Source organism: Chinchilla lanigera, unplaced genomic scaffold (genome assembly GCF_000276665.1).
Source record: "Chinchilla lanigera isolate Chin_1 unplaced genomic scaffold, ChiLan1.0 scaffold00008, whole genome shotgun sequence".
NCBI classification, from domain to species: domain Eukaryota; kingdom Metazoa; phylum Chordata; class Mammalia; order Rodentia; family Chinchillidae; genus Chinchilla; species Chinchilla lanigera.
Genome location: NW_004955409.1, coordinates 23,391,646 through 23,418,209, shown reverse-complemented (window position 1 = coordinate 23,418,209; position 26,564 = coordinate 23,391,646). Strand labels below are relative to the sequence as shown.

Genomic DNA, 26,564 nt, shown 5'->3' with positions numbered 1-26,564 from the left:
GGAACATAGAAGACAGAGAGAACAAAGAACACAGAGAAGGTGCCCTTCTTGGGAGCCTCTGCTCTCAGAATGTCAGCAAGTTGCATGTGCTCCTCCCATTGGCTGGCAGCAGTCTGAGGGTCCCAGCTGAGAGTCTATTGGAGGATCTGCTCTTTGTTTTGCCCAGTTCATCTTTGTCAGTTTCCCTCATTCTCCTTTTGCAGTTATGCTGCACTTCCACCCAGCCTTGCTCTAGCTGGCAACTTCAACAGTCCTCTGTGGTCAGGCAGAAGGCAGTGTCCCCACTCCTGTGTGCATGCTGATGGATTTTCTTTGCTCCCTTTCCTCCCAGGTCAAAGCAGTACTCATGCTCGCTGAGTTTCAATCTGACCCTGGAGTTTAGTGGTCTTGTCAGGCAGGCAGGAAAGAGACTGCATAGGCACTGATCTTGTTTTCTCCATTCCCGCTGATCCTGCTTCCCAGTTGTTTAGCTTTCCAAAGGATGTCTTTCCAGCTGGGAAATCCGGTGGCATTTGGGGCCCACAGAAGAGAACCCTTCTGCAGCAATTTCAGCAGTGTTTGGGGCCAACACTCACTGCACTTCTTCCCTGCGGGATTTGAACTTTTCCCAGGATGGCTGGTTTGCTGGCCCTGGGCTGGAAGTGGTGCTGGGATTGGGAAGTGGCCTTGCTTTTTTGCAAACACGCATTTCAGGATTTCTGATTTCTCCTTCAAGTTGCCTTCCCTTGGTTGGGGTTTTGTGCATCCCTTCATATTTGAATACCCTGGTCCTGGGGAGCATCTTCTGTGCACACTGCTGCTGCTCTTGCCTGATCTGCTGCTCCCCTGCTCTGCACCTCCTGACTAGCTTATTCTCTTCCATGAGGGGCCTACCAGCTCTCAAAGGCAGACTTGCTTATTTATTCATGCAGAAGCTTATTTTTTTTAATTAGTACATGATAATGATTGCCTTCCTCATGGGGAATTGGTACATGTACATACTGTGTCTTAATTCCTTTTCATCTCTTCCTCTCCCCTCTCCTCCTTCCCTCCATTTCTTCTTGAATTTTTTTGCATTTTATTTTCACTGGCAAGCGCAATACCACTCTTATTTTTTATTAGTTTAAAAATACTTACTATGCAAATGTCAATTTTTTATTAGTACATGTTTGCAATCTGTGTGATTTACAGTCATTTTGGGGGAGTGTTTACAGGTACATATTACAGCTTCTTTTCAATCCCCTTTTCTTTCTCTCCCCTTCCCCCTGCCTGTCATGTTCTCCTATCCCCTTTTTCATTCTTGTTGATAGTATTTGTCTTAGCTCATGTTGTGGCACATAGTGTCTATATTAATTGTGTTATTAGGTTCCTGTATACTGAACATATTTATTCCTCTCATTTCCCCTCCCCTCCTCCTCACCCATCAGCCTTGTTTCCTTGGACCACTTTCCTATTGCAAGAGATCTTTCTAACCATCCTTTAAGAGATCTTTCTAACCATCCTTTAAGAGATCATTCTAACCATCCTTTATCGTTTTCTTAGTACTTTGCCTCACTCAAATGAGAGATACTATATGGTACTTAAGCTTGTGTGTCTGGTTTATTTCACTCAACATTATATTTTTCAGGTGCATCCATTTTCCTAGAAATGTCTCAAATGTGTCATTCTTTGTAGCTGAGTAGTATTCCATTATATATAGATACCACAATTTCTTTACCCAGTTGTCTGTTGATGGGTATTCAGGCTGCCTCCAGGATTTAGCTATCCCAGATTATGCTGCTATAAACATCGATATGCCAGTATCATTGTGGTATGATGACTTAAGCTCTTTGCCAGGAAAGATACCTGGCAGGGGATAGCTGTATCATATGGGATTTCAGAAACATTTATTGAGTAAGGTACTGCACAATGTTGTGAATAAAAAGTGAAAGAAATGTACATTTTGCAGAGCTTTATAGTTCAAAGGACAGATATTTAAGGACAGATATAAAAACTTCTATAAATATGTAATGACAATTTATGATGGTGCATGAAGGAAGGATGTTGAAAAAATATTTATCTTTTGGGGGGTATGTCAGGCCATATGATTAAGGAAATAAACTTTAAAAAATTTATTAGTACATGTTTGTAGTACATGAAGTTTACATTGATCTCAGAGAATAGGTACATGGGCATAATACGTCTCAATCCCCATTTTATTCGCCTCCCCACCTCCCTCCCTCTCTGTGACTCTAAATCCCCATTTTCTTTCTTCATTATTTTTGTTATTGTTACAGTAGGTAGTGTTTACATTCTGTGTGGGTATTTGATATATGTACATGACACATCTTAATTAGGGCAAAATATTCACCTGACTGCAGCAGAACTCCTGACTTTTAGCTCCAAGTTCTTAGCCTTTAGTACAGCTGAGAACTTAGAAACAAGTAACTTAGTTTTCAGCTGCCTTGTTTCTTAATTCTTCTATGATGACTTAATCATTGACTCGACATTCTTCTGCTTGGGGGGAAATATTATAAATTTTGTAAGATCTGGTCTAGAAGTGAACCAAAGTTTTTTGATTCTGTTTCTTTTCTCTGTCTAGCATCAATAGTCTTAAAATAGATTAATTTAGCACCTTGAGGTCAAACAAGCTTCACACTCTTCGGTGTTTTTTTCTCAGTTTAAAAATACTCTTTTGTGCTTGGTTACCTACTTTGTGCAAAGGTAACTTCCTGTGTTCTTTCCCAGTACCAACAGGTGAAGATTTTTACAACTGAACATACAGTGATCGGGTCTGTTCACTCTATTGCTTTGTACCAACTTGCCATGTATGAACCATGCTACCACCAGTTCAGTTCGTTCCCTTATTTTAGGAACTATTCCTAGATTAATCCATTTTTTACTTGACTGAACCTGTACTGCTGTAATATGTTTCATTTTTAATTAGGATAAAATGCTGTGAGAAATCCAATACAACCCCACTCTGTTGTCACAATTCACTTATGAACTTTTGTTCATTTCAGTGGACAAAAACTTTGGTTTCTTGTGTAGGATGCTTTTTTTCTTTTCTCTCTGAAAATATTCCCTCTCAAGCATGTGATTATTGATGGATTCCTTAGTATGGTTTTTAAATATAAATCTGAAAATTGTGCCATCTTACACTGGTTTTCTTTCATGTAATCTGAAGTTGCTTACCTTTCCTAGTTTTTTTTTTACATGAAATGTTTATAAACCTCCCCATTCCTCCATAGTGTATCTTCTATGATCCCAAAAGAACAGATGCATTATTGAAACGTGGGAAATTTTACTTTGAAAATGAAAATTGGATTTCAGCCATATACGATTTTACAGCTTTGTTAAAGATAGAGCCGCAAAATTATGAAGCATGGTAAGAATTGTTTCAAATATATTTTTGAAATTTATGATAATATTTCAGTAAAAAATATTGCCTAAATACACTTAACAGCCCTTTAAAAACAAGGAATCAATTTTCAATATCACCAGTGAATGAAAATGTTACCTACACTCTAATGGTAAAGGGTAATTTAATGTTACAGGTGTAAATGAAAAGTAAAAGTTATTTCATTTGCATTTCCTAAATATTTGTTACATTATACATTTCAAAAACACTGGCTACCATCTATATTTTACTTCCTTACATTTATTGTTCATATATAGCCTTTGTATCTACTGAGTACAGAGAATTGCTCATATAAATTTTTGTAGCATCTTATTGTAATGTGTATACTAAACTTTGTTCTTCTAACGTTATTATGCATAGTGTAGTTTTCATTTTCTTGTTCTCCTTTTAATCGAAGGTTTGTTTTGAAGAGATTTGAAATGGGTACATAGTCATGACTGTGAATCTCTTCACTTGCAATTTGCAGTTGCACTTAAAGTAAAGCATGCATCCAGAAAAACATGTAAAAGAGAAATTTATAGCTTAATGACATCACTATGTAAATGCCCCTGTAACTACCACTAGGTGAAGAAAAAGTCACTTCAGGGGCTGGGGATTTAGCTCAGCGGCAAAAGCGCTTGCCTGGCAAGCGCAAGGTCGTGAGTTCGGTTCCCGGTACCGGAGAAAAACCAAAAAAAAAAAAAAAAAGAAAAACTCACTTCAGCTCTTTGGAAACCTTTTATGTCCTTGCCTTCCCCAGAAGGTAGATGCTTTCTTGGCTTCAGAAGCCTCAGTCTGTGGTCGGCTGACTCTAAGGCAGAAACAGCATGAAAGGAGGGCATAGGGCAGGAAAGCTGCTTACCTCACAGCAAACAGGAAACAGAGGAGGATCCAGGGATAAGAATACACTCTTCCAAGTCACCATCCCAGTGACCTCTCCCAGCAGGGTCCCCATCTCCTAATAGCACATTCAGATTAATCCACAGAGGAGTACAGTGCCCCATGACTCAAGCACTCCATGAGCTCCCCCTCTGAGCACACAGAAGTTTGGGGGTTATGTAGATCTAAATTGTAACATCTCCCAAGTGTCTCTTTCTCCAGCTCTTCCTTCCCAGATTTTTCTTTCTTTTTTTCCAGTACCAGGAATCAAACTCATGATCTCGTGCTTGCCAGGCAGGCACTGTGCCACTGAGCTAAATCCCCAGCAGCCATTCCCAGATTTTTCTGTTGCTTTCCCTAACTATTCCTGTTGCTCTAGGTAGCAGCAGTTAATACACTTGCCTGTAAATACTTCTAGTAAACCAACCAGGAAGACATTTCTGTCCTGGGAAAGCTTGGAGGCTGACAAAACAAAGACAAGGTTTTGAGCTGGTCCTTCCATGACTTACCAAACAAATTAAAACACAAAAGCACTATTTCTTGAGCAAAGGTCCATATAGCCCTCTTTCCTAGCAGTAACCTGTACTAGGAATACGGACTGTTCTCAAGGCCTCCACTGATCTGGGAAGTGGGAATGGCAGTGAGGTAAGAGGTAAGTTTGAATACCATAGAGCTTTCTTAGCAAAGTCCAGCAGTTTCCCTCCTTTATTAACCATTGTTTTGGTTATTCTAAATTTTAAATTGGAATCCAGAGTTCCAACAGTGTTGATCCTGACAGTCTTTGGGTACTGGGAATTGAACTTGGGACCTTGTGCTTGCCAGGCAGGTGCTTGTGCCACTGAGCTATATCCCCAGCCCCTCTGACAGTCTTGTAATTGTAAGCATATTTATTGCTTTTATCAAAGAATGAAGTTTTAGGTTTTTTGTTTTTTTTTTTCCCCCGGTACTGGGAATGGAACTCACAACCTCGTGCTTGCCAGGCAGGCGCTATGTTGCTGAGCTAAATCCCCAGCCCCATAGGTTTTGTATTCTGTCATTTTTTGCTAATCTCCTAATTCTTTCTTTTATCATTATATTGATTTAACTTAGTAATTTTAGGGATTTAGGATTTAGGGATTTTCATCATTTGAAAGGTTTTAGGGTTTAGCAAAACATGTAATAGTTATAAAATTTGAATCTTTATTCTTCAAATATTTTAAGAAGTATCTTTTTTTTTGTACCAGGAATCAAACTCAGGACCTTGTACTTGCCAGGCAGGCACTGTGCCCCTGAGCTATATCCCTGGCCCACAAAGAGTATCTTCTTATTCTTACTTAAAATTTATTTTTCCTGCAATCTACTTATAAGATGTTCTCAGTCATAGGCTGATTTTGAGGGATATGTGCCTCTCATACATTATTTTAGATGGAATAAAACTATAGTGAATGTTCTTTGCTTTATTTGAAGATTTTTAATATACATTCATAGTGTGTTACTCACTTTTCTCTCAATGCTAAGACAAAATAATGAACACCCAAAATTAAGGAAGGAAAGGCTTATTTAGCTCACAGTTTGCAGAGGCTTCAGTCCCTATCAGCTGGTTGCAAGGCAGGGTGGCACATGGCACAGGGGCAACAGTTCATGGAGGTAGAAGACAGCAAAAGCAGCAAAAGGAAAAGGGGAGGAGCAAGTCTCTTTTCCTTCCTTTATATTGTATGCAGGCTACTCGCCATAGGGCCCGTGCAGCGCTCACACCGCCAATCCCAGCACTGGACAATGAACCAGTCACAAAGTCTAGATTCAGCTACCTCCAAAAAACATGTGCTCCCATGACCACATGAAGCTTTCAGGGGGACATCCAGATACAAACTATAACACATAGAGTGAGAAGTACTTTTTTAGTCAGAATTTGATTTCAGGATTTGACCACTGTCTCAAGATAGATTAAGTCTTCCATTTTTCTTAGAAGCATGCCAATTGAATGAGATTCAAAAGTGAGAAATCACTCACCTCTGGAATCATCATAACTTGCATCTAACAGATGCCTTTTAAGAACAGGAAGTATCTGGAGACCTATACTTTTCCCTTGGAAGAAAATATTTTTTACTCCATTTCCTTAAGAAATATCTTATTTTCTAACAAATTAATCTTCTTTATTTTAAATTATTATTCATTACTAAAGAATATTACTAATTATTTTTCACTAGTAATTATAAATTATTACTGTACTTATTATAGATGACTCTAATTTAAATTCTTACAGTGTAAAGCTTTTAAAATACTTTTTGTAGTGCACCATTAAGAAAAGTTAATTCTTCAAACACACTGACTTTTACATCTGTTCATTTCCGCTGCCTCAGTACTTTATTCCTTTTCGACTCAAACTTAGGGTTCTATATGACCTCACTCCTAGATCTCAAGTGATAATATTAGATTATCACATAACAAAGTTGTTTTATTTCAAAAACTTTCTCTGTGACCCTCTTTTGCCAAGAAGATGAAGCCAAATTTTTCAGTATAGAAAATACTGAAAAAATTTTTCAGTATAGAAAATACTGAAAAAATTTCAGTACTATCTTAAATACCTTGAATTCACTTTCTTTTTTCTCCAAACAGTTGAATTCCTTCCCTCAACTAATACTCCTTTAGAGAAGTAGAGAACCATAATAGTTCAATAAGAGAATTTTTATAAGATTTTGTAAAATGTTTGTCCTCCCTATAAAGTAAGACATGAAATAAAGTTAGTAAGCATGTAATTAACAAGTATATAATTGTGTAAACAATAAAGTATATCTCATTTATAAAATGTTCATATCTTTCTTGCTATAAACATCAGGGATAAACTCTTGAGAAATGAAGAGAAATAATCACAAATTGTGGTTGAAATATAAAATTAGGTAAATAGACTTGACCAAAAGGAAGATGAATATTTTGTTATATAGTAAAGTGAATTTTTCTGTTTTTCTAGGACATATCGAGGGAAAGCATATTTTAGAAGGCGCCTTTATAAACAAGCAACTGAAGACTTTTCTATTGCCATTCATTTAGACCCTAATAACTGGGTAGCACTGTATTATCGAGCATGCATATTTAGAAAGAGTAATCCTCTTAGAGCACTACAGGATTATAGTGTTTCAGGTACTTTGCCTTCAGGTGCACAAATATGATTCTGGCCTAAGGTTGACCAGCTCAGATTTATAGAGGGGAATATTAATGTGGGGCCACTACTATCATATGTATGCTAGTATATACTGATACGTGTATACTTACGTGTCAACTACACTTATTTAGATACGTACTCTGTCATATATATCTATATATTCTTATAAATCACAACGGTTAAGCTATAGGTGTTCTTGTGCCTCCTAGTGTGTGAGTGTGTATGCGTGTGCACCTGTGTGTTTGTGTGTGTGTGGGAAGGACAGACTATCATATCAAAAAGTTGTAGGACAGCCATTTTCTATAGTATTTTTCTGGAAACTCATTTTTGTTTCCTAGTCAGCATGCTGAGGTGGTATTTATTTCTTCCAATGGCTTGTGTCCTGTTCTAGGACTCTATCTGTGAGTTCGCAAAGTTTTTTGACCCTTACATTCAAAAGAGACTTTGAGAATTCTCAGTAGCTAGGGGATACGAACATGTAAAAATGGCTATTTCTACCTTACCCTCAGTTAAAGCATTTCTAGTTTACATATGTGACACAATTCTGAACTTCAGGTAAGTGTTCAGTAAACAAATAAACTGGATAAATGAGCCACCTTGATGATTTAATCCAGCCAGAGTCCAACACACCAAAGGTGGCTGTGTTACAATGGGTACAAGATCTATCATCAAAGGTGAGGCAGTATGTCGAGATTACAGGACAGCAAGACTCCCACAGAGAAAGAAATCTGTGATGATAGTTGCTTGTGTATCTTTAAGTCCATTCACTTTACGAGGTCATTCTTCCCATTGACATCCAAATAAAATAACTCAGATGCCATGCTATGTGCCAAGAGGAGGCTACTGCCTTCCCTCTGCTTCTAAGGCTTTTTGAGAAGGTGGTCTGAAGATTCCTGGTCACGTCTCTTGCACAGTTCAGGCCAGTGTCTGCTCAAGGCTGATTCCTCATCTTTGCTCACGCACTCATTTCTTGTGGCTACTGTTCTCCCTGCTCTGCTTTTCCCAGGTCCCTCCTTCATTCCCCAGTGTAACGCCCACTCAAACAGGCTGTGTGTAATGCTCTTACTGAATGTCCTAGGGTTCAGAGGATAAATTTAGCATATTACTTCAACCTGCCGATCCAGGTAGCTTTATCTGGCTCCACTGGTCCTGTTCATCTCAGATGCAGCTTAACCCTTGTCTCCCTGATCTTTCTCTAAAGGCTTGTTTCTCATATGTTCCTTTTCTACAAGTTTTAGGCTCTTTATTTCTCCTACTCCCCTCTAGACTATCACAAAAATTAAAATCTCTATTATTTAATTGCTTATAGCTGAGTAGTTTGATTTTGACCTATTATTTAATTGCTTATAGTGAAGTAGTTTGATTTTAATGGGTTAACCTAAGTTTTGTCATCATAATGCAAAAAGATTATCAAGATATTTTCTAAACTAATAATAATAATGCCTAATATTTATTTGGCATTTTTCTATTTCCTAAACACTGTTCTAGGTACTGTATATAGAATATGCCAGTTAATATTCAAATAATGATATGAGATATTATCATCATCCAAATTTAATAATGAGAAAACAGAGCATAAAGAGATTATTGCTTGACTCTAATTTTTTTTCCTTTAGAAGAGTGTTCCTACTCTTTTAGAGAAACCACCAACATTGTAACTGATTTTTTCCTTACTAGGTGATCATACTGTGAATTGTGTAGTCAGATTGCTTTCACGTGATTATTTACTCTGTGATTGTTGCTGACACTGGTTATGCTTCCCCAAATCTAGTACCAAGAACATTTGTGTCCCAGACTGAATATTTTGGGCAAGACTTTCCCTCATAAACCAGAGTGGACTTGACAAACTTGGAGTATTTGCTTCCAATTGTGTTTATAACCCATCTAATTCACTAGTATGTTTCTGAAAGTGAAGGCAGAGTGAGTAAACAAGACACTTAGACGACCTGTGGGTTGGCTGCTGATGACAATCATGCATTTGTAGCACTGAGAGGTGGTTCTTCTTGAAACGTGCATCTGCTTGCTGGGGATGCGCACGGTGAGGTCACCTGCCTTGATTCCAGGTTCTGCTTGCCTTTCGGGTAGCCGCTTAGCAGCTGCCCATCCTGGCTTAGGAGTAAGCCTGAATTCTGTTACATGCCTCGGTTTGAGTTAGTACTTGAGCTTGTTAATTGACCAGAAATGATATATTTATGATAATAACAGACCCTCCCCCAAGAAGCACCTTCTAACCAGAGTTAGATTCTAAGCCCATCTTTCCCGTTGACTTACCTGGTTGACCCTGGCAACAGCTCCTTGCCCCTTTGGACCTTAATCCCCTCCTCTACAATGTGAGTTGACCGCATTTGATTACCAGCAGCGTTTCTTTCAGCTGTAAGGAGTTTGTGGACCATTATAGCCACACATGTTACAAATTACCAAATATGTTTTTACATAGAATACTATTTTTTACTCACCTAATAAATATACTCTTCTTAGAAATGTTGCATGATATTTTATTAGTAGTGTTAAAAACATGCATAAGGAATAGAAAGGCTGTAAACTAAGATATGGTTTGGATATGGTTGTTCAGAACTGAAATAAAATATATGATTTCATTTTCAAGCTCTCATAAATGATGGCTATGAGAATCTGAGCTGTTTTCTACATCGGGGCATAGTTTATGCACATCTAAAACTTTGGTTGCTGGCAATTTGTGACTTTGAAACTGTCATTTCTCTAGAAAGGTATGTTTTTTTTCACATTGATTTTTCACATTGATTTCACATTGATTTTCACGTTTGTGTAAAAGTAAGAAAGATTTTAAAAAATGAAAGAAGAAGCCTCCCCCAATACTGATGGGTTATTTTAAAATGCGATAATTGTTAAATTGTCCTAGAATTATAATACCACTAAAAATAAGATTATCACTAACATAAGTTGTTTGTTTCAGGTGCTTTTGTAATTTCAGAGGTTGAATGGGTTTGAGGAGTTAAGTCCATGGGTAATAAGGGAGGAGTTTGGTTATATCTAGACTAGAGCTTTTAGAAGTTAAGCTACTAGAAAATCTTCATCAGGTTTTAAAATAATGATAAAACATTCTGCTTGATAGATCACTGGCATGCAGAAACGCAACTCGGTGGAAGGGAGCCCTCTATTTTACACTAACTTCATTTTGTTTAGTAAAGCAGAAGAAAAAAAAATCAATACCATTGAAACTATAGATTCAGGAAGAAATACAGACGGAAAGTTAAACACATCAGTCAGAATGCAGGCTGTAAAACACAGAATTTAATTAAAACAGTTCCCCTCCTTTCCAATGAAGCATTCATCAAGATGAAAGTTGACAGAAAGAGTCACAAATCATGCTAATTCCATGCCAACCAGCAGACTGTTTACTTAGCGATCTGAGGTAGACTTTGAACTTGACTTGGGAAAGTCATGAAAGAGCTTCATGATGACCACGGTGGTTTTGTTTTGGTCAGTTTTGAGGCATGGAGGAAAAGAAGTTTCCGGTGGAAAGAATCACTGGAAACTTTTGTGTGATAGAAAATTTAATGTCTAGGAATTGGTCAGGGCTTCCATCAGGTTGGGTGACTGGATGTGTGGTTTCCTCATTTTGAAATAGAAAGTATTGAACAAGGTAATGTCTAAGGTCATTTCTATACTGAAAGTTATTTGATTCTAAGAGAGAAAAACAATATTTATTTGATATAGAAAAGCAGTGGTGTTAATATCAGTGTGAAGAGGTCTCTTAACCCCAAGCCAACAAGCCATAGAGTTTTACTGCTTTTCGCTGTTAATCATGGCCTTAAAGCAAAGACTTCTGAGTTGAGGAAAACCAAGCTTCTAATTCAAAATAACTAAAGATTAAGTGAGGGAAGAGTAAAGCATTACCAGGAATGGAGACTTCACAAAATCTGTTTCTGGTACAGACTCTACAATTATTAATTCCTTACCAAGGATTTTATTAGGAGTGTTTATAATGTTTTTTCTTTGTGTGTGTGGTACTGGGGATTGAATGAACCTAAGACCTTTGCACTGAACCTTATTCCCAATTCTTTTAATTTTTTATTTTGAGACAGGGTCTTGCTAAGTTGCTTAATTGCCCAGGCCAGGTTTGAACTCAATATCTTCCTGCCTCAACCACCCAGACAACTGGGAGTAAAGTCTTTCTCTACCATACCCAGCTGGGTGCTTATAACTTCTAACAGAGTAGTTAACAAATTTATATTGGGATTAGTAAGACATGTAAAATGCTGTGCTGTATATCAATGCATATATTTTATTAAGTTCGTTCATAATTGTAGAACATCTGAAATAATTAAAAATGTCTAACAAGATTTTTCTTTCTCTTTTTAGAACTTCTACTTTGGCTTATGTAAATATTGGCCTCATACATATGTTACATCTGGATAATTACACTGAAGCCATTTGGCACTTTTCTGAGGCTATTAGAGTTGATCCTTTGTATATTCAGAGTTATATGTGTAGAGCAGAAACCTATTATAAGGTATTTAAAGTTTGAGACTATTGAATTTTAGAAATGTTTCAATTTTCTGGATATTTGCTCAACTTTTAATACACTAATGTATTTTTTTAGCTAACTATAGAGGCTAATGAATTTGTGAGAAATAAGTGTTTAACAGAATACTTAACTCTACTTACAACGCCTCTATTTATGAGGAAATAGCGTATTACTTTCATTTTTAAAATAATATAGTACCTGCTTTTTCCTTAGTACAGAAACTATATTCATTGTAAAATTTTTATTTATACAGATAAGAAGGAATAATACATATGTTTATGAAAATTAATAAATTTAAAAACTACCCATACTTTGTTCTCTATGGATCACTACTCCTAACATTTTGGAATTTATTGATATCTGTTGTGTGTGTTTGTGTGTGTATTGGTGAGTGTATAGGTTCATAGCATGGAATATGCATATAGAATGGTATTCTAACTATTATCTCCCTTAAATTTTGTTTAATTTTTACATATTGTTTAAATGTCTAAAAGATGTACTTTATCCTAATATGATAAATTCAGGCAGTTCAGTAGATAGTGAAAATCCTCTCCAATGCCAACCTCTCCAAATCTGACCTTAACCACTGTAAACCCTCTTCTCTATCCTTCCAACAGATACCACTTTCCACCAAGACATTGTAATTTCCAACTGCCCTCTCCAAGACACTGTAAATTATGACAGTGGCCTCTAGTCTTTTCGTTTCTGCTCTTTACTATTTTGATGGAATTGCAGCATGGCAGCCAAAAGGGGTCCAAGCAAAACATGTCATATTATTTTACTTATTTGCTCACAAACCTTCAACAGCTTCCTTTTGCCATTAGAATGAAAGCCAAAGTCTACAAAAGCTAGAGGCCTACAAGATCCCATAGAAGATTCATTGCCTTTTTGCTCTTGTTTCTTAAATATCCTCTGGATAGATTGTTTGAGTCAGTATAGCAAAGGTTATGCTTGGGTAGAAAACAACTTCAGAATCCCTGTATTAAAACACCAAGACACATTTTGGGCTCACACTACATGTCCATTGAAGATTGCCTGGATTTTCTGCTCTCCATTCCGATGGGATTGGAGTCCCATTCAAATTTTTAGCTTCTGGATAATGGAGGTAGAAGATGGAGGGCAGGTTCAGTGTTGTTCTCAGGGAAGATTTTTTTCTTCACTCCTGTTGGGGAAGATGCGGATATTTATAGAGCATGGCTCTTTTGCTTAGCCTACCACTGTTGATGAAGCTCAGGCCCTTTGAGGAGTTGGTGTTCCCTCTGAACACACGCAGAAACCAAAATACCAGCATGATAGTAGGGTGTAAGGATGTATATTCAGAAACTCTTTTCTGTTCAGAGAGGCAAAAATGTTCATACAATGTTGGTTGAATACATTGTGGTATATTCACATTATGGAACATAACAGTCAATAAAAAGAATAAATAGAACTCAGCCAGCTGACTTGGGGGAATTTCCATGAGATATTTTTGGATAAAAAATGAATGTGAGTGTGTATAATGATGTCATGAAAATAGATCAATTAAAAACAATTAAAATCAAGCCTTGTGTGTGTGTGCATATATATATATATATATATATATATATATATATATATATATATATATAGCCTCCACAGTGAATCTACTGTAAAACTTACTGGAGAATCCCAGCCCTGAGAAGCTGTCTATTCAAAATGAGCCTCCATCTGTCCCAGACCAGGGTTTCCTCAATGCAGAGAAATGGCTGGTGGGTAGCACAGGTGCAGCAGTGGGGCATATGACTAGATAGTTTAGTTGAACAAACTTGAGCTAGGGCAGCTTAAGAAGGAACAGCCCTGAGAAATTCTTGAATTTGTTTAAACAAATCTCAAACTTTACCATTTTACTATTTCCTGTAAACAGTTTGAGCTATTTCTACAGGTATGGCCTACTCCCATGCACAAATTAATTTTGGGAATTCTCTTTTCTGCCTCAGGTTAATTTTTTGGGGGGAGTCTGTGTCATGCTCCTTTGGTAGTATCTACAATGGCAGTTAATTATGCCCCCAAATATGTACAAATTCAGATTATGTTTCTGTGACCAGTATTAAGGAAAGAATTAATGCTTATTTTTTGTTACATATTATTATTATTATTATTTTTTTTGTACCAGGAATAGAACGCAGGACTTTGAGCTTGCCAGACAGGTGCTGTGCCTCTGAGCTATATACCCAGCCTTTTTCATTACATACTGATGTTCAGCATATCTCTCTTGGCATTATTATTTTTTGTTTTATTTTACCCATTCATTTACTTAGTTTTGGAGCAAGCCTGCTCTTCCTCCCTGATTTTTAAGTAGAATTGGCTTAAATTTTTTATATTAATTTTTCACTGCTAGCTTATTAATATAAGTGAAGTTTTATAATACAGGAGTTACAGTTCAGGGAGAAAAACTGAAAAGTTAAATGAAAAAGGAAATCATACAATTCAGAATATGTGACACAATTACATTAGTGTAAGATTATATATGTGTGGATTTGTATAAATATTCTTCATACTTAAGTATGTTTTTAAAAAACCAAAAGACTCTGCATCATAAACATTTCTTTTACTTCTTTATATCCCTTTTATTGATGATTGTTAAGAAAGTCATGCAAAATTTCTGCAGCAGAGGGTGAAGGGATGAACGTCAGAAAGGAAACAGTTGGCTTCATTAGAACCTAAGCTTCTGTTTCTCATTCAACAGTTGCATAGATGGAAGAGTGCAGTGAACGAGTTATCTCGTGCTATCCATCTTCAGCCAGATGGAATTCAATTATATATAATAAGGTATGAGCACAGTAGTTGAATTCTGTTCAGGATAACTTAGCATCTGAGCAAGCTGTTGGGACCTTTAGTTCTCTCTTAATTCTCTCAGACTCTTCATTGTACATTTAACCTCAAGCAATGGCATGCCTGCCCTCAACCAAAGGTCTTAGCTTTGTTAAGCTTTAAGATAACTTTTTTATAAAATAACCAGGTCTTTTCCTTTGCTTTGTCTTGCATCAAAACACAACTGCTTACTGTTTAAGTCTTTAAGGCCTGTCTACATTATTAGTTATATAGTTGTCACATATCTGATGAGAGTAAGTTATTACATTTTGAACAGCTGTTTTGATTATGTCCACAAAGGTACGAAGCATAACTCCTAGCTAATTCAGTGGGAAAAAAAGACACATAGAATTGTATTTTAAATGTAGTAGAGCTTGCTATAAATGAACTCTTTGCAAGTAATAACTACTAAAAACATACTCTCTAAGGATGTTCAGAAAATAAAATGGAACAGTGGTTTCTGGAAAGGGTTGTTTTTGTTTGAACCACATTTTTGCAACTTACGTAAGTACTTACTCCTTTTTATGGTCCTTTATTTTAAAATAATTTCTTAACAATAAAGTGTACCATTTTAAATATAGATAGCTGCAAAAAAGATTTGCCTATTTTCTTTTTAACATTATGTGTCCTAAATTGTTTCACCACATCCCCATGTTAATTTTCACATTGCTATAAAATGCCTATAATTTTCAAACTGCTTTTTATGCATATCTAAAATATGAATACATGTATTATAATAATAAAATTTTAAGGCACTTATTATGAGAAACTTTATCTTAGAAAAATTATTTTATCTGCTTAGAATCAAACAACTATTATTTCTTCCAGAGGACAATATCTTCTTATGATGAAATGTTATGATCTTGCAAAGTTCACTATTTATCAAGTAGCAGAAATGAACAAAGGTAAATGTGATTAATGGAAAAATATAGTTTTGACTTAAATATACCTCCCTAAAGTTTTAATACTACTTGCAACAGCTATGTGCGAATAACATAAAGGCTTCTCTGGAATGACAAAGAGTTTGAAACTTCAGTTTCACATGTATGTAACCAATTGGTAAAATGATTCATAATACAGTGAATTTTGTGAGAGAGGTTATTAGAGGATTTCCGGGACATACAGTTTCACTGCTTTGATTTGTAATTGGAGTGTCTTAGTGTGTTCTGGTAGCAAATAAATTTTGGTATAATATTGATTTACTAATTCATATTATTAATGAATACTACTGAATTGCTTTACTTCCTTAAATAATTATTTTGTAGACCCTTGATATTTGGCAAAGGTATTGATAAACTCTTTTTTCGTTTTAGGTCTCATTGGGTTGAGTCCAATACAACAAGCACACATTTATTCATTCTGTGAAAACCATGAAAAGGCCATTCAGGTCTTGGATGGGATGTCATGGAGTAGATCAGAGATGACCATGTTTACGTTATTAGCAAAAGCCCAAATGAAGGCTAAGAAAATCAAGGTGAAAAGATTTCTGGCTAACCTTTGTCAAACCTAATGAAATTTATACATTGTACTTAGTATGACATTTAAATATTTTGTTACTCAGCTATACTGTTTACCTATGGTTGTATTTATTTATACCAGCATTTATTATACTATTTACTTATTCATTCTGCTATTAACTAACATTTGTGCTATTTTCTTTTTTTCCTGTTCAGAATATGGCTCCTCTAAATATTCTTATTTATGTCTTTTGTTAATATATGGTGTGGATTTTCAGGAAATATTCCTAGGAGGGGAATTGCTAGCCTGTAGAGAGTGTGACTATTTAACTTTCAAGAAAATGACACCGTATTCCACACAGTTGTACCAATTTACTCTCCCACCTGCAGTATGAGTGTTCTTGTTGCTCTGTTTCCTCTACTGTAAGTAGTGTGCCAGACTTTATTTTTGCCAGTTTGATGGAGAAAAACCAATGTCTCACTGTGTTCTTAATTCACATTTCTCAGTTTGAGTATCAGATTGAATGTCTGGTTATGTTTATCAGCTACTTATATTTCCTGTTCTACCAATTTCCTATACATTATATACATTTTTGTTTGCATTAATGATTGTAGACATTAAAAAAAATAAGTTCTATATACTATTCCTTGATTGTGTTTCATATATCTTCATATAATTTGTGGCTTGCTTTTTAATTGTCTTTTTGGGTCTCTTGATAAACAGATTCTCAATTTTAATGTAGTTGGCTATATCTATTTTTAGTTTCACTGACAAAGCTTTTTTAAAAACCATCTTTAAGAAGTTCTTTTCTGCACTAAGGTCAGTGAGATATTATCCTGTACTTTCTTTACTTTCTTGCTGTGCTTTTTATCTAAGGCTTTATTTAGGGTGAGTTTTTAAAAGTTGAAAAGATAAAAAATTAATTTTTAGCTGATACATAAAAGCATAAAATTGTACATATTGTGGATAACATGCAATGTTTTGATACATGAACGCATTGCATAATGTTCAAATCAGGTTAAACATTTATCTCCTCAAACGTGTTGTTTCTTCACAGTGAAAAGTTGCAAAAGCCTTTCTTCTAGCCTTTTGAGGTGTACAGACTTTACTGTGATGTCTGTCACCCTACTGTATGATAACACAGCAAAATTTCTTGCTCTTCTCTTAACTGTAATTTAGTACCCATTGATCGCCTTCTCTCACATTTTCAGCCAAACCCCTTTCCCTAGCCTTTGAGAACTACCATTCTCCTCTCCACTTCTAAGACACTAGTTATTTTAGATCCCACGTATGTGTGAGGTCATGCACTACTTGGTTTTCTGTGCCTGCATTTTTTCACTTAATGATCTCTGGTTCCATCTGTGTTGCTACAAAGGACAACATTTCATCTTTCTTCAGGCTGAATAGAAGTCCATTGTGTACATATGTCACATTTTCTTTATACACTTATTTGTTGATGGGCACTTGGATGATTTCCACTTCTCCGCTATTGTGAGTTTTACTACACTAAATATGGGAATACATATGTCGCATTGATGTATGGATTTCATTTCTTTTGGATGTACACCTAATAGTAGGATTGCTGATCATATGGTAATTCTATTGTTAATGCTTTGAGGAACCTCTATACTGTTCCTCCAACAGTACACAAAGGTTCCATTTAGCCCTTGCTAGTCCTTAGTCTTTTGGATAATAACCTTTTGCACTGATATGAAGTGATATCTCACTCTTTGGGTTTTTTGTTTGTTTGGTTTTGTTTTTTGAGATGGTGGTCTCAGTAAGTTTCTCCAGACTGGCTTCAAACTAGTGATCCTCTAGCCTCAGCCTCCAGCGTAGCTGAGATTCTGCACTCTTGGTCAGTTTTTCTATCACTGGCCCCAAAGTATAACATTTTGTTTATTATGACTTCCTTGTATGTCTTAGTATATGGTACAAGTCCCTACACCATTTTCTTCTCCAGAAAATCACTGGTTATTCTTGTGCCTTTACTCTGTCATAGACGCTTTACACTGGGGTTGTCAGGATCCATTAAAAACTCTAGTAGAATTTTGATTGAAAAAGTATATTGAATCTTTAGATATTTTAGACAGAATCAGTGACTTTTTGATATTGGGTTCCTTAGTTTATGATCATGACAGTATACCTCCCTGTTTATTGGACTTTAATTTTAAATAGATTTTAGATGGCTCTTCTTAGCTTAGTTTTTTCATAACTTTTGCCACTGTTGGTATCTTTTAAAACAGATTTCTGTTTGCTGGTAAGTTATAGAAGTGAAACTGATTTTTCACTGTCTACCAGCCATCTACCCTGCTAAACTTTATTATTAGTTCTTAAAATGTTATGGTCTGTTCTATAAAGATTTATTCCTTTTTCTGTCTTATGTGTTCTCTTCTTTAACATTGTCTATTTTTTGCTGGCAAAACAGTAGTGACTAAGAATAGTGGCAAAGATTCCCAGTACCAAAAAAAAAAAAAAAAAAAAAAAAAAGAAAAGAATAGTGGCAGAGAACATTTAAATATTTCACAATTTAAGTAGAATTTACTAAGAATTAAGTTTTCAATTGATTTTTGTAGATGTCTTAGACTAAATTAAGGTTAAATAGTTTTCTTTTTATTCTTGTTTACAATTACATCAAATTATTTGCCTTCAAATGTTGAAATGATTTTTTTTCTCCTTTAATGTGTTAGTTATATTATACTTCAGAGATTATTCAATGCCAGACCAAGCAGTCATTCATATTGTAAGTCAGCTTAATAATGCACTTCTGGTCTAACATAATCTTTTTTATACACTGCTGAATTTGGCTTGCATGTGAGGATCCCTGTAGTGATATTCATGAGTAGGATTGGCCTTGTTGGATTTTCTTCAAGTTCATAAATTCTTTAGCTGGGTCATCTTGTTTTCTGTGAAGAATCCTTTTACTTGAAGAAATTCCAACTACTTGTTTTCAAATTTTCCTAGTCATTCTTAATAGCTTCCTTTTGCTTCATCATCATAATTTCAACTTTATTTTAATAACATTTCATAAATATTGTATATTCTGTATCTGCAAATTCTAATTTCTGAGCAGTCAAAGTCCATTTTTTGCTGGGCTTGCCAAGTCTTACCCATATTGATTTCCCGCTTTCTGTGTTTAGGGTCTTTATTCCCAAGCTTTTTGCTTGATCTTAATCTATAGACATCCAAAGACCTGTGTTGAGAGTACTTTCCTCTACGCGGGGTGGGTCTCAGGTCTTTCAGATGAGCGGGAACATCAGTCTCTGGGATTCCTCTGCCTCCCCCAAGAACTCCTGTGCAGTGACTCCCTCTGTGTGCCAGACTCAAGGCCTCCTTCTAGTTGTTGGCCCACCTCATGGTATCTAGTTAGTAGTGCTGTTGTATACATCTGCTGTCAATGTAGCCCCTCCAGCCTCAGGTTTTGAGGTGTGTGTGTATCTCTAAGGAAATTTCTTTAGAAATGTGCAGTCAATCACATTGAGTCAGAAGTTCTAACTATGAAAACTATGAGTTGCTTGCTGTTCATATATGCATTGCTTTGCACTGTGAAATTCTGAGCAGTGGTTTGAGTGAAGAAGCATCATTAAGATGCTTGGGGCTACTCTTGTTGTAAAATCTTATCCATAAATGTTACAGTTTTTTACAGGGTAGAAGATTTGGATTGTCTTTTAGGAGCCATGAAAACATCTAGCTAGTGATGGGTAGATTTCATATCCATATTTAGGATCTATAGGTCTCATCTGTGTTTTTTGAAGTGACCTCAATAATGCAAAGCTGGGATGGAGAATAAATAATAACTAGATGTCATCTATTAAGCTACTAGCATGCTTAGGCAACTGAGGGTTGAGTGCTCATGTGGTATCATTTCATTTGTACATTATATTGTTTAAAATTTTCATCTCATTCACCGTTCAGGAATTTAAGTCCTTGGTTGAGACTCAGGGCTCTAGGCGTGGTATGTGTGGGTCCATGTGCAATTCTGCAGTGCCATTATTGAGCCACTGGCAAGTCCCTGAGTTCCCTAATTTTCTTTCTTTTTTTATTTTGGTATGGGGAGTCAAATTCAGGACCTCGTGCTTGCAGATAGGTGCTGTGCCACTGAGCTACATCCCTGGCCCTAATTTTCACTTTTCTTCAGGTTTCTGTGAAGATTAGATGAGCAAAGTCAAGTAACTTTTAAGCTTTAATACTCGGCATGTGGTAACCATTTAATGCCTGTGTTTTTCTTCTGTTGGTTTTAGGCTTCTTTATAGGTTTTATTCCATGAACATCTAATCATAAGTACTTTTTCTTGAAGTAAAATATACTTTGTTTTTTCCCCTTAGCTCTCCAGTTATCACCTTTTTCTCTATCTCTGGCATAGCCAAATCTTGGAAATTTTCTACATTCATCATCTTCACTTCCTTACTTGCTATTCATTCTACCACTGCCTACGGTTTGACTTCTATTAAGTTGTGGCAGACACATCATAAGGTCGCCCCCAACAAGCTATATCATTCATTGCATTATCTTAAGTGTGGGTGGGTTCTGTGACTTTCTTCTCCCCAGTGGACTCTGACAAAGGTGATGGATGTTGTGCACATGATCGTGCTACATTATGTAAGAGCCTTGCTGGTGGGGGAGGGAAAGAGGAAGAGAGATTCTCTGTTGGTCTTAAAGCAGCAAAGATCCTTAGTGTGAGCTGGCTGTGAAGAGGATCCCATGGCAGGGAAATGCTGTGGCCTGTGGAACATCGTGGAACTTCTAGCCAGTGATCAGTAAGCTCAGTCATACAGCCATGGGGAAATAAAATCTTCCAACAATGTAAATGACCTGGAAGAAGATTCATCCCTACTTGAGTCTCCTGATGAAGATGACACCAGTTAGTACCCCGACTGTGGCCTAAGGGACTCAAAGCAGCGGACAGAATTTATGAGAGGTTTTTTTTTTTTTTATCCTAAGTAATAGGTAACATACAGATTTTGTCACCACGAAGTGAGTAGCACTCTAATAAATACCTAAAAATGTGGCCGTAGCTCTGAAACCTAGCAGTGGGGCAGATGTTAGAAGATATTTGAGGAGTATGATAAGAAAGCTTAAATCACCTCAGACAGACCTTTAGTAGATATCTGGTCTTTAATAACACTGCCACTGAGAACTCAGAAGTGAATGAGGAACATATTACTGGAAATTGCAAGAAGAGAGTTTTTTTAGCATAGTGGTAGAAAATGTAGCAAAAATGTCTCCTGCAGTTATATAGAAAACAGAACTTGGGCTGGAGATGTAGCTCAGTGGCACAGTGCCTGCCTGGCAATCACAAGGTCCCGAGTTCAATTCCCAGCACCAAAAAGAAAAAGAAAACAGAACTAATAATCCAGGACCTTGCATGTGTAGTTAACGTACTTTCCAAGTTAAGTATCAAAAGCACTAGCAGGTTGAAGTGTGAGAGGAGATAAGAACTACTAAACAAAATAAGCCAGCACTTGGTGATAATTTTCAGTCTCTCTCACAGATGGCAAAAGATGATAAAATTAAGGTATCCACTATTGCTGGGTGTGTTGGTGCATGCCTGTCATCCTAGCACTTAGGAGGCTGAGGCAGGAGGATCGTCTTGAGTTTGAGCCCAGCCTAGTCTACACGGCCAAACACGAGAAAGATATTCACTGTAAGAAAGTTTGTTCTAGAGAAGCAGGCAAAGTGCAAGTGGACATCCTTTTGCTAACATCTCAGAGAGATCATAAAACTCAAGCATTCAGTCACACTGCTCCCTATTGAGAGATTAAGGATATTATTACTGATCTTAACCAAAGCAGAGGGCTGCCGAAAGAGTGAGAAGGTTGTCATCAGGCATCTCAGCAAGAGGCCAAGGCAGAAAAGGAATTTTCTTGCATAAAGTAGTAGATGTGGCTTTTGTTTAATGGAGAAAATTAATGCCTGTGAAATACATGAAAAATCTCCAAAGTTTGTAAGGAAATGATTTTTTTTTTTTTAAGAAAACCAGCTTGGAATAAAGGAGATAAAAGTACAAAAGGAAAAGCTGTCAGCCTTCCAAATTATACTGGCAGGAAAGAGCTTAACAGAACAACTCAGCTGCAAACATGTTCAACATTTTATGTAAAAAGGGGTGTGACCCAGAGGGCAGGACCAAGAGCCCAGGGCATAGGACTGAGTCACAGAGAATTATTTATATGCCTTGCAGCCTACTCAAGAGACTGGATATTTGCTCAAATTGATGTCAGAGATGCAGTGGACTAGCAATGCCTTTTAATCCTTCATCTTCCCTTTTTATTTCAGTTTATTAGTACACATTTGCAGTACATAATTTTTTGCATTCCTTGTGTGAAGGTGGTGCATGCATGTAACACATCTTAATTTCTCTTTTTGTCCTCTTTTTGAATCAAAATCTCTGTGGATATAACTTGCACCTGTCCCACCGTTCTATTTTGGGTTTTTAGGGGGGAGATAAATTGTCTATTCAGTTGTACAGGGCCAAAGATGGAGAAGAATTATGCTCCAGGAGTGGTATTTAGTAGATTTACTCAAAGGACTCCTCCATACTTGGACCTGATTTAAATGATGAGATTTTGGACTTGAGCTGATGAAGTAATGAGATGAGACTTTCGGAGACCCTGGAATGGAAGAATGTACTTGCATAAGGCAGAGATATGGAGCCATTAGAGCCAGGGCATGGATTATAGCAGACATCCAAAAGTTACCCTCAAATGAATCACACCCTGTGTAATTTCCATCCCCGTGAATATGGGCAAGACATTGGACCTGCTTCTAACCAGTATAATGTGCAAAGTGAATGAGAGGCCACTACTTTGATTATGCTGCGTTACATAAGACTATGTCATAGCAGACTGGAGAGAAAGACTCTCGGGCTGGCCTGGAAGGAGAAACCTGTGTGCTGTGACTGTAGAGAGAGTCGTGTGAGTTGAGGGAGGAACTGCAGTAGCCAACAGCTAACAAGAAGATGATGCTCTTAGCTCTGGGAAATGAGCACCAACTTATTAAAATTTCAAGGAAATGACCTTTGCCAGCAATAGGAATGAAGTTAGAAGCTGTTTCCTCCCCAGTCAAATTTCTCCCCAGAGGAGAACGCGGCTCAACTGAAACCCAAACTACTGCTTTGTGGGACAGGGCAGGTGACAGAGCTAAGCCATTCTTATCTCCTGACCTGTGGAAACTGTGAGAGAATAGATGTGTGTTACTTTAATCTGTCAACTTTGTGATAACTAGAGTTGCCACAATACAGAATGACTACACCCTGGTTTGAAATGCAGTGCTCTTGTTGTTTTCATGGATGACTTCCTTATTGCAAATGCGGAGGTGATTTCTCGCTATATATGTCATTGCTTATTTCCTGTCCATAATGAAAGCTGTTGATCTCTCACAGAAATGCTTCTTTCTTACTGTTTTTCCTCCCCTTGTCCCAACTCCTGTTGCCATAGTTGGAAGTCTGGCATCATCCTTGACTCTCTTCCAGTCTCCATCCCCATCCCTCTCTCCACATGGATCTCTATCTATCTATCTATCTATCTATCTATCTATCTATCTATCTATCTATCTATATCTCCCTCCTCCAAGTTTTTGTCCTCAGCAGCGACGGTACTTCCAGCTCTCCCTGCGAAGACTTTGTAGAGTAGCAAAAGAGTAAAGAGATGGAAGAAGCGGGAGGAAGCGAGATGGACTCACTTTAATTTAAATATGATGGAAGGCTGGAATAAACTCAAGTCTTTATGGACTCGAGATAGTGAAGGGCCAGAGGTCCAAAAAAGGAAGGAAAAATAAATGCTGATCAGATGGGGCACATAAGTTGGGGCTCAGGGAGTGAGCTCTGAAAAGGAGAAGAAAGGAGGATATTTGAAAGTGACGGAGAAAAAAGTGAGAATGGATGAACACATTGACATACTTAAAAGTAAAAAAAGAGAAATTGGGACTGAAGCTAATCCAGTTTTCAGTGGCCAGGTCATGTGCAGAGTGAGGACGAAAGGATGGGCCACGAGGTGCTGCAAACGCGTAGAGTGAAAGCGGAAGCAAAGCGGCAGAGGCACCTTGCATTCGCCAGCGAAAGCTCATGGTTGCATCAGCGAGTTAAGACAGTTAAGAGAATGGGACAGCAATAAGCATGTACATTTTGGTAAACATATATGTATTGATTCATTAGTATTAAATGTAATTTCTATTTGGAAAATTCAATTTTTTATTATTGAGTTTCCCATCCAAGTACGAACTAGGCCCGACCCTGCTTAGCTTCCAAGATCAGTCAAGATTGGGTGCATTCAGGGTGGTATGGCCATAGACAAATCTTATATTTCTTTTTTTTTTGGTACCAAGAATCGAACTCAGGACCTTGTGCTTGCTGGGCAAGCACTGTGCCACTGAGCTACATCCTCAGCCCATGTTATTGAGTTTCAATTACTTTGAGAAATTCAAATAGGTGATTTTAGGTGGTGGTGTATTTTCTGGTACCAATAGAACTGCATTTAGAGCACAGCGGGACAAAATAATGGTTGATTAAAATATGCCAGACACCATCAATGTTTTTATTACTACTTAATAGCTTTCCAGTGTTCCAGTCAGGGAATTTACTAGTAAATTGGTAATAAACTAATCTATAAATTGAAATTTGATTTAAGAATATACCCTTTAGAATTTAGGACTTATATCTCCAAAGATCCAGGTGTGTGAAACTGGTTGAGTTTCAGTTTATAGGTGAGGCACCTGGGTGAAACCTGCTGAGATCACGTTGTGGAACTGAGTCCTTTTCTTGTACTGTACAGACAAGATTTAAGACCTTCCCAGATCTGTGTGCACTTGGGTGAACCGAGTATAGCTGCTGTGTTTAACATTTAAAACTTTCATGTTAAATAAATAGTAGGGAAAAAAAAAAAAAAACGTTCTCACCCTCTTTCTCTTTTTTTTGTCATTATAGGAAGCTGTGAGAATGTTTAAGAAGGCCTTAGAAGTCTTTTCGAATTCTAACAAAGGACCCAATGCCGTAGCTCTTTCAATAGACTGTCTACATAACTTAGGTCTTTGTTACATGGTGGAAGGCAACTTGCAAATGGTATTTTAAGTCTTGAGAAGCATAGGTTGTTTGTGATTTTAGAAACTGGTTGCTTGCTTTCATTTCTATTTTTATGGTACCTGTAGAGTCCAAGGTGGCCAAAACTGCTTACCAAGTGTGGCTTAGTATAGTCAGCTCACATCTGAAATTCCCATTTATTATTTCATTTAGTAAGCCTATTTTATTTAATGTTAGTCTGTCAGCAGTGTTCTAAAGACTAATACATGTTTCCCACTAAAACAAAAATCTAACTGTAGGAAGTTATTGTATCAAAATAATTTTATCATATTAATATGACTGTTAAATAGTAAGTAGTTTAAATTGAGCAGTTGATGTTTTGTAGAAAAAGATGGGAAATGATTAGAACACTCTTTGCTCTTCCTGGTGATTGAATAGTTAAAATCAGATTGAAATTGGTTTTTAAAATGAAAATCAGTTGATTAAGTTACATATTCATCCAGTCGCTATTTTACATACTTCAGAATTGTCACTAATATGACAAACATGTAGAATGACTGATATTATCCAATGGCTAGTGTTACATATGACACACACATACACACACACATACACACACACACACACACACACTGAAGTCTTTATATCATGAAGTAGACAATGTCTTAAAATTGGATTTTCATAACCTAGAAAAAGAATTGCCTTGATTACTTGTCCACTGAGAAATTCTAGTAACTATCAAATTAATTACAATCTTTTCCATGGTTTTAGTCATTTTGGGTAACCAGAGCAAACTTAGCTTTGGTTTTATAATAGGAAAAAATTTGTAGTTCTGTTCATCTAAAATTTCATGACCAAGTATCTGCTATAGTTTTTGAATTATCAGGGAAAATAAATTTTCCTGATTGTGATTGTTTTTAAGAAATAAAACTCAAAGAATAACGATTAAAATTACACCCCAAGAGCATTGTAACCCAGTAACATGAATTATTCAGACTTAATCTGGAAATAAGGGGCCTTTGGTTATGATAATTACCCTGGCTTGTTTCTCAGGACTACTTTTGTTTGACTCACAAAGTTCATTAGGAGCATGCATTAAAATAGAGAGAAATTTTTCAATAATAGTCACATAATTATAATTTATTAACCTATTAAAATAATACATTTTGTCACTAAGTGGTGTGCTCTAACTACATGCTTCTCTAGGCTTTTGATTATTTTACAAAAGCTGTGAGAGCGAATCCGGATTTTGCAGAAGGCTTCTATCAACGAGGGCTTTGTAAAGTAAAACTCCAGAAGGATAACTCGATTCTGGATTTTAATCGTGCGATTGCTCTCAATCCGAAACATTTCCAGGTATTTTAATTTAAATGATATTAGTGATTCT

General features: G+C 36.7%; 1 protein-coding gene across 1 annotated transcript in view; it reads left to right on the top strand.

Annotated features, from left to right (window-relative positions):
• Ttc6 (tetratricopeptide repeat domain 6) overlaps positions 1 to 26,564 on the top strand; it is a gene marked incomplete in the record, with an annotated part of 231,700 nt that overhangs the window by 162,784 nt on the left and 42,352 nt on the right. Inside the window, 9 exon segments of the mRNA XM_013510165.1 lie at positions 3,210 to 3,346; positions 7,185 to 7,354; positions 9,982 to 10,102; positions 11,718 to 11,868; positions 14,588 to 14,670; positions 15,541 to 15,617; positions 16,026 to 16,186; positions 25,085 to 25,219; positions 26,384 to 26,533. Coding sequence (XP_013365619.1) covers positions 3,210 to 3,346; positions 7,185 to 7,354; positions 9,982 to 10,102; positions 11,718 to 11,868; positions 14,588 to 14,670; positions 15,541 to 15,617; positions 16,026 to 16,186; positions 25,085 to 25,219; positions 26,384 to 26,533 — 1,185 coding nt within the window.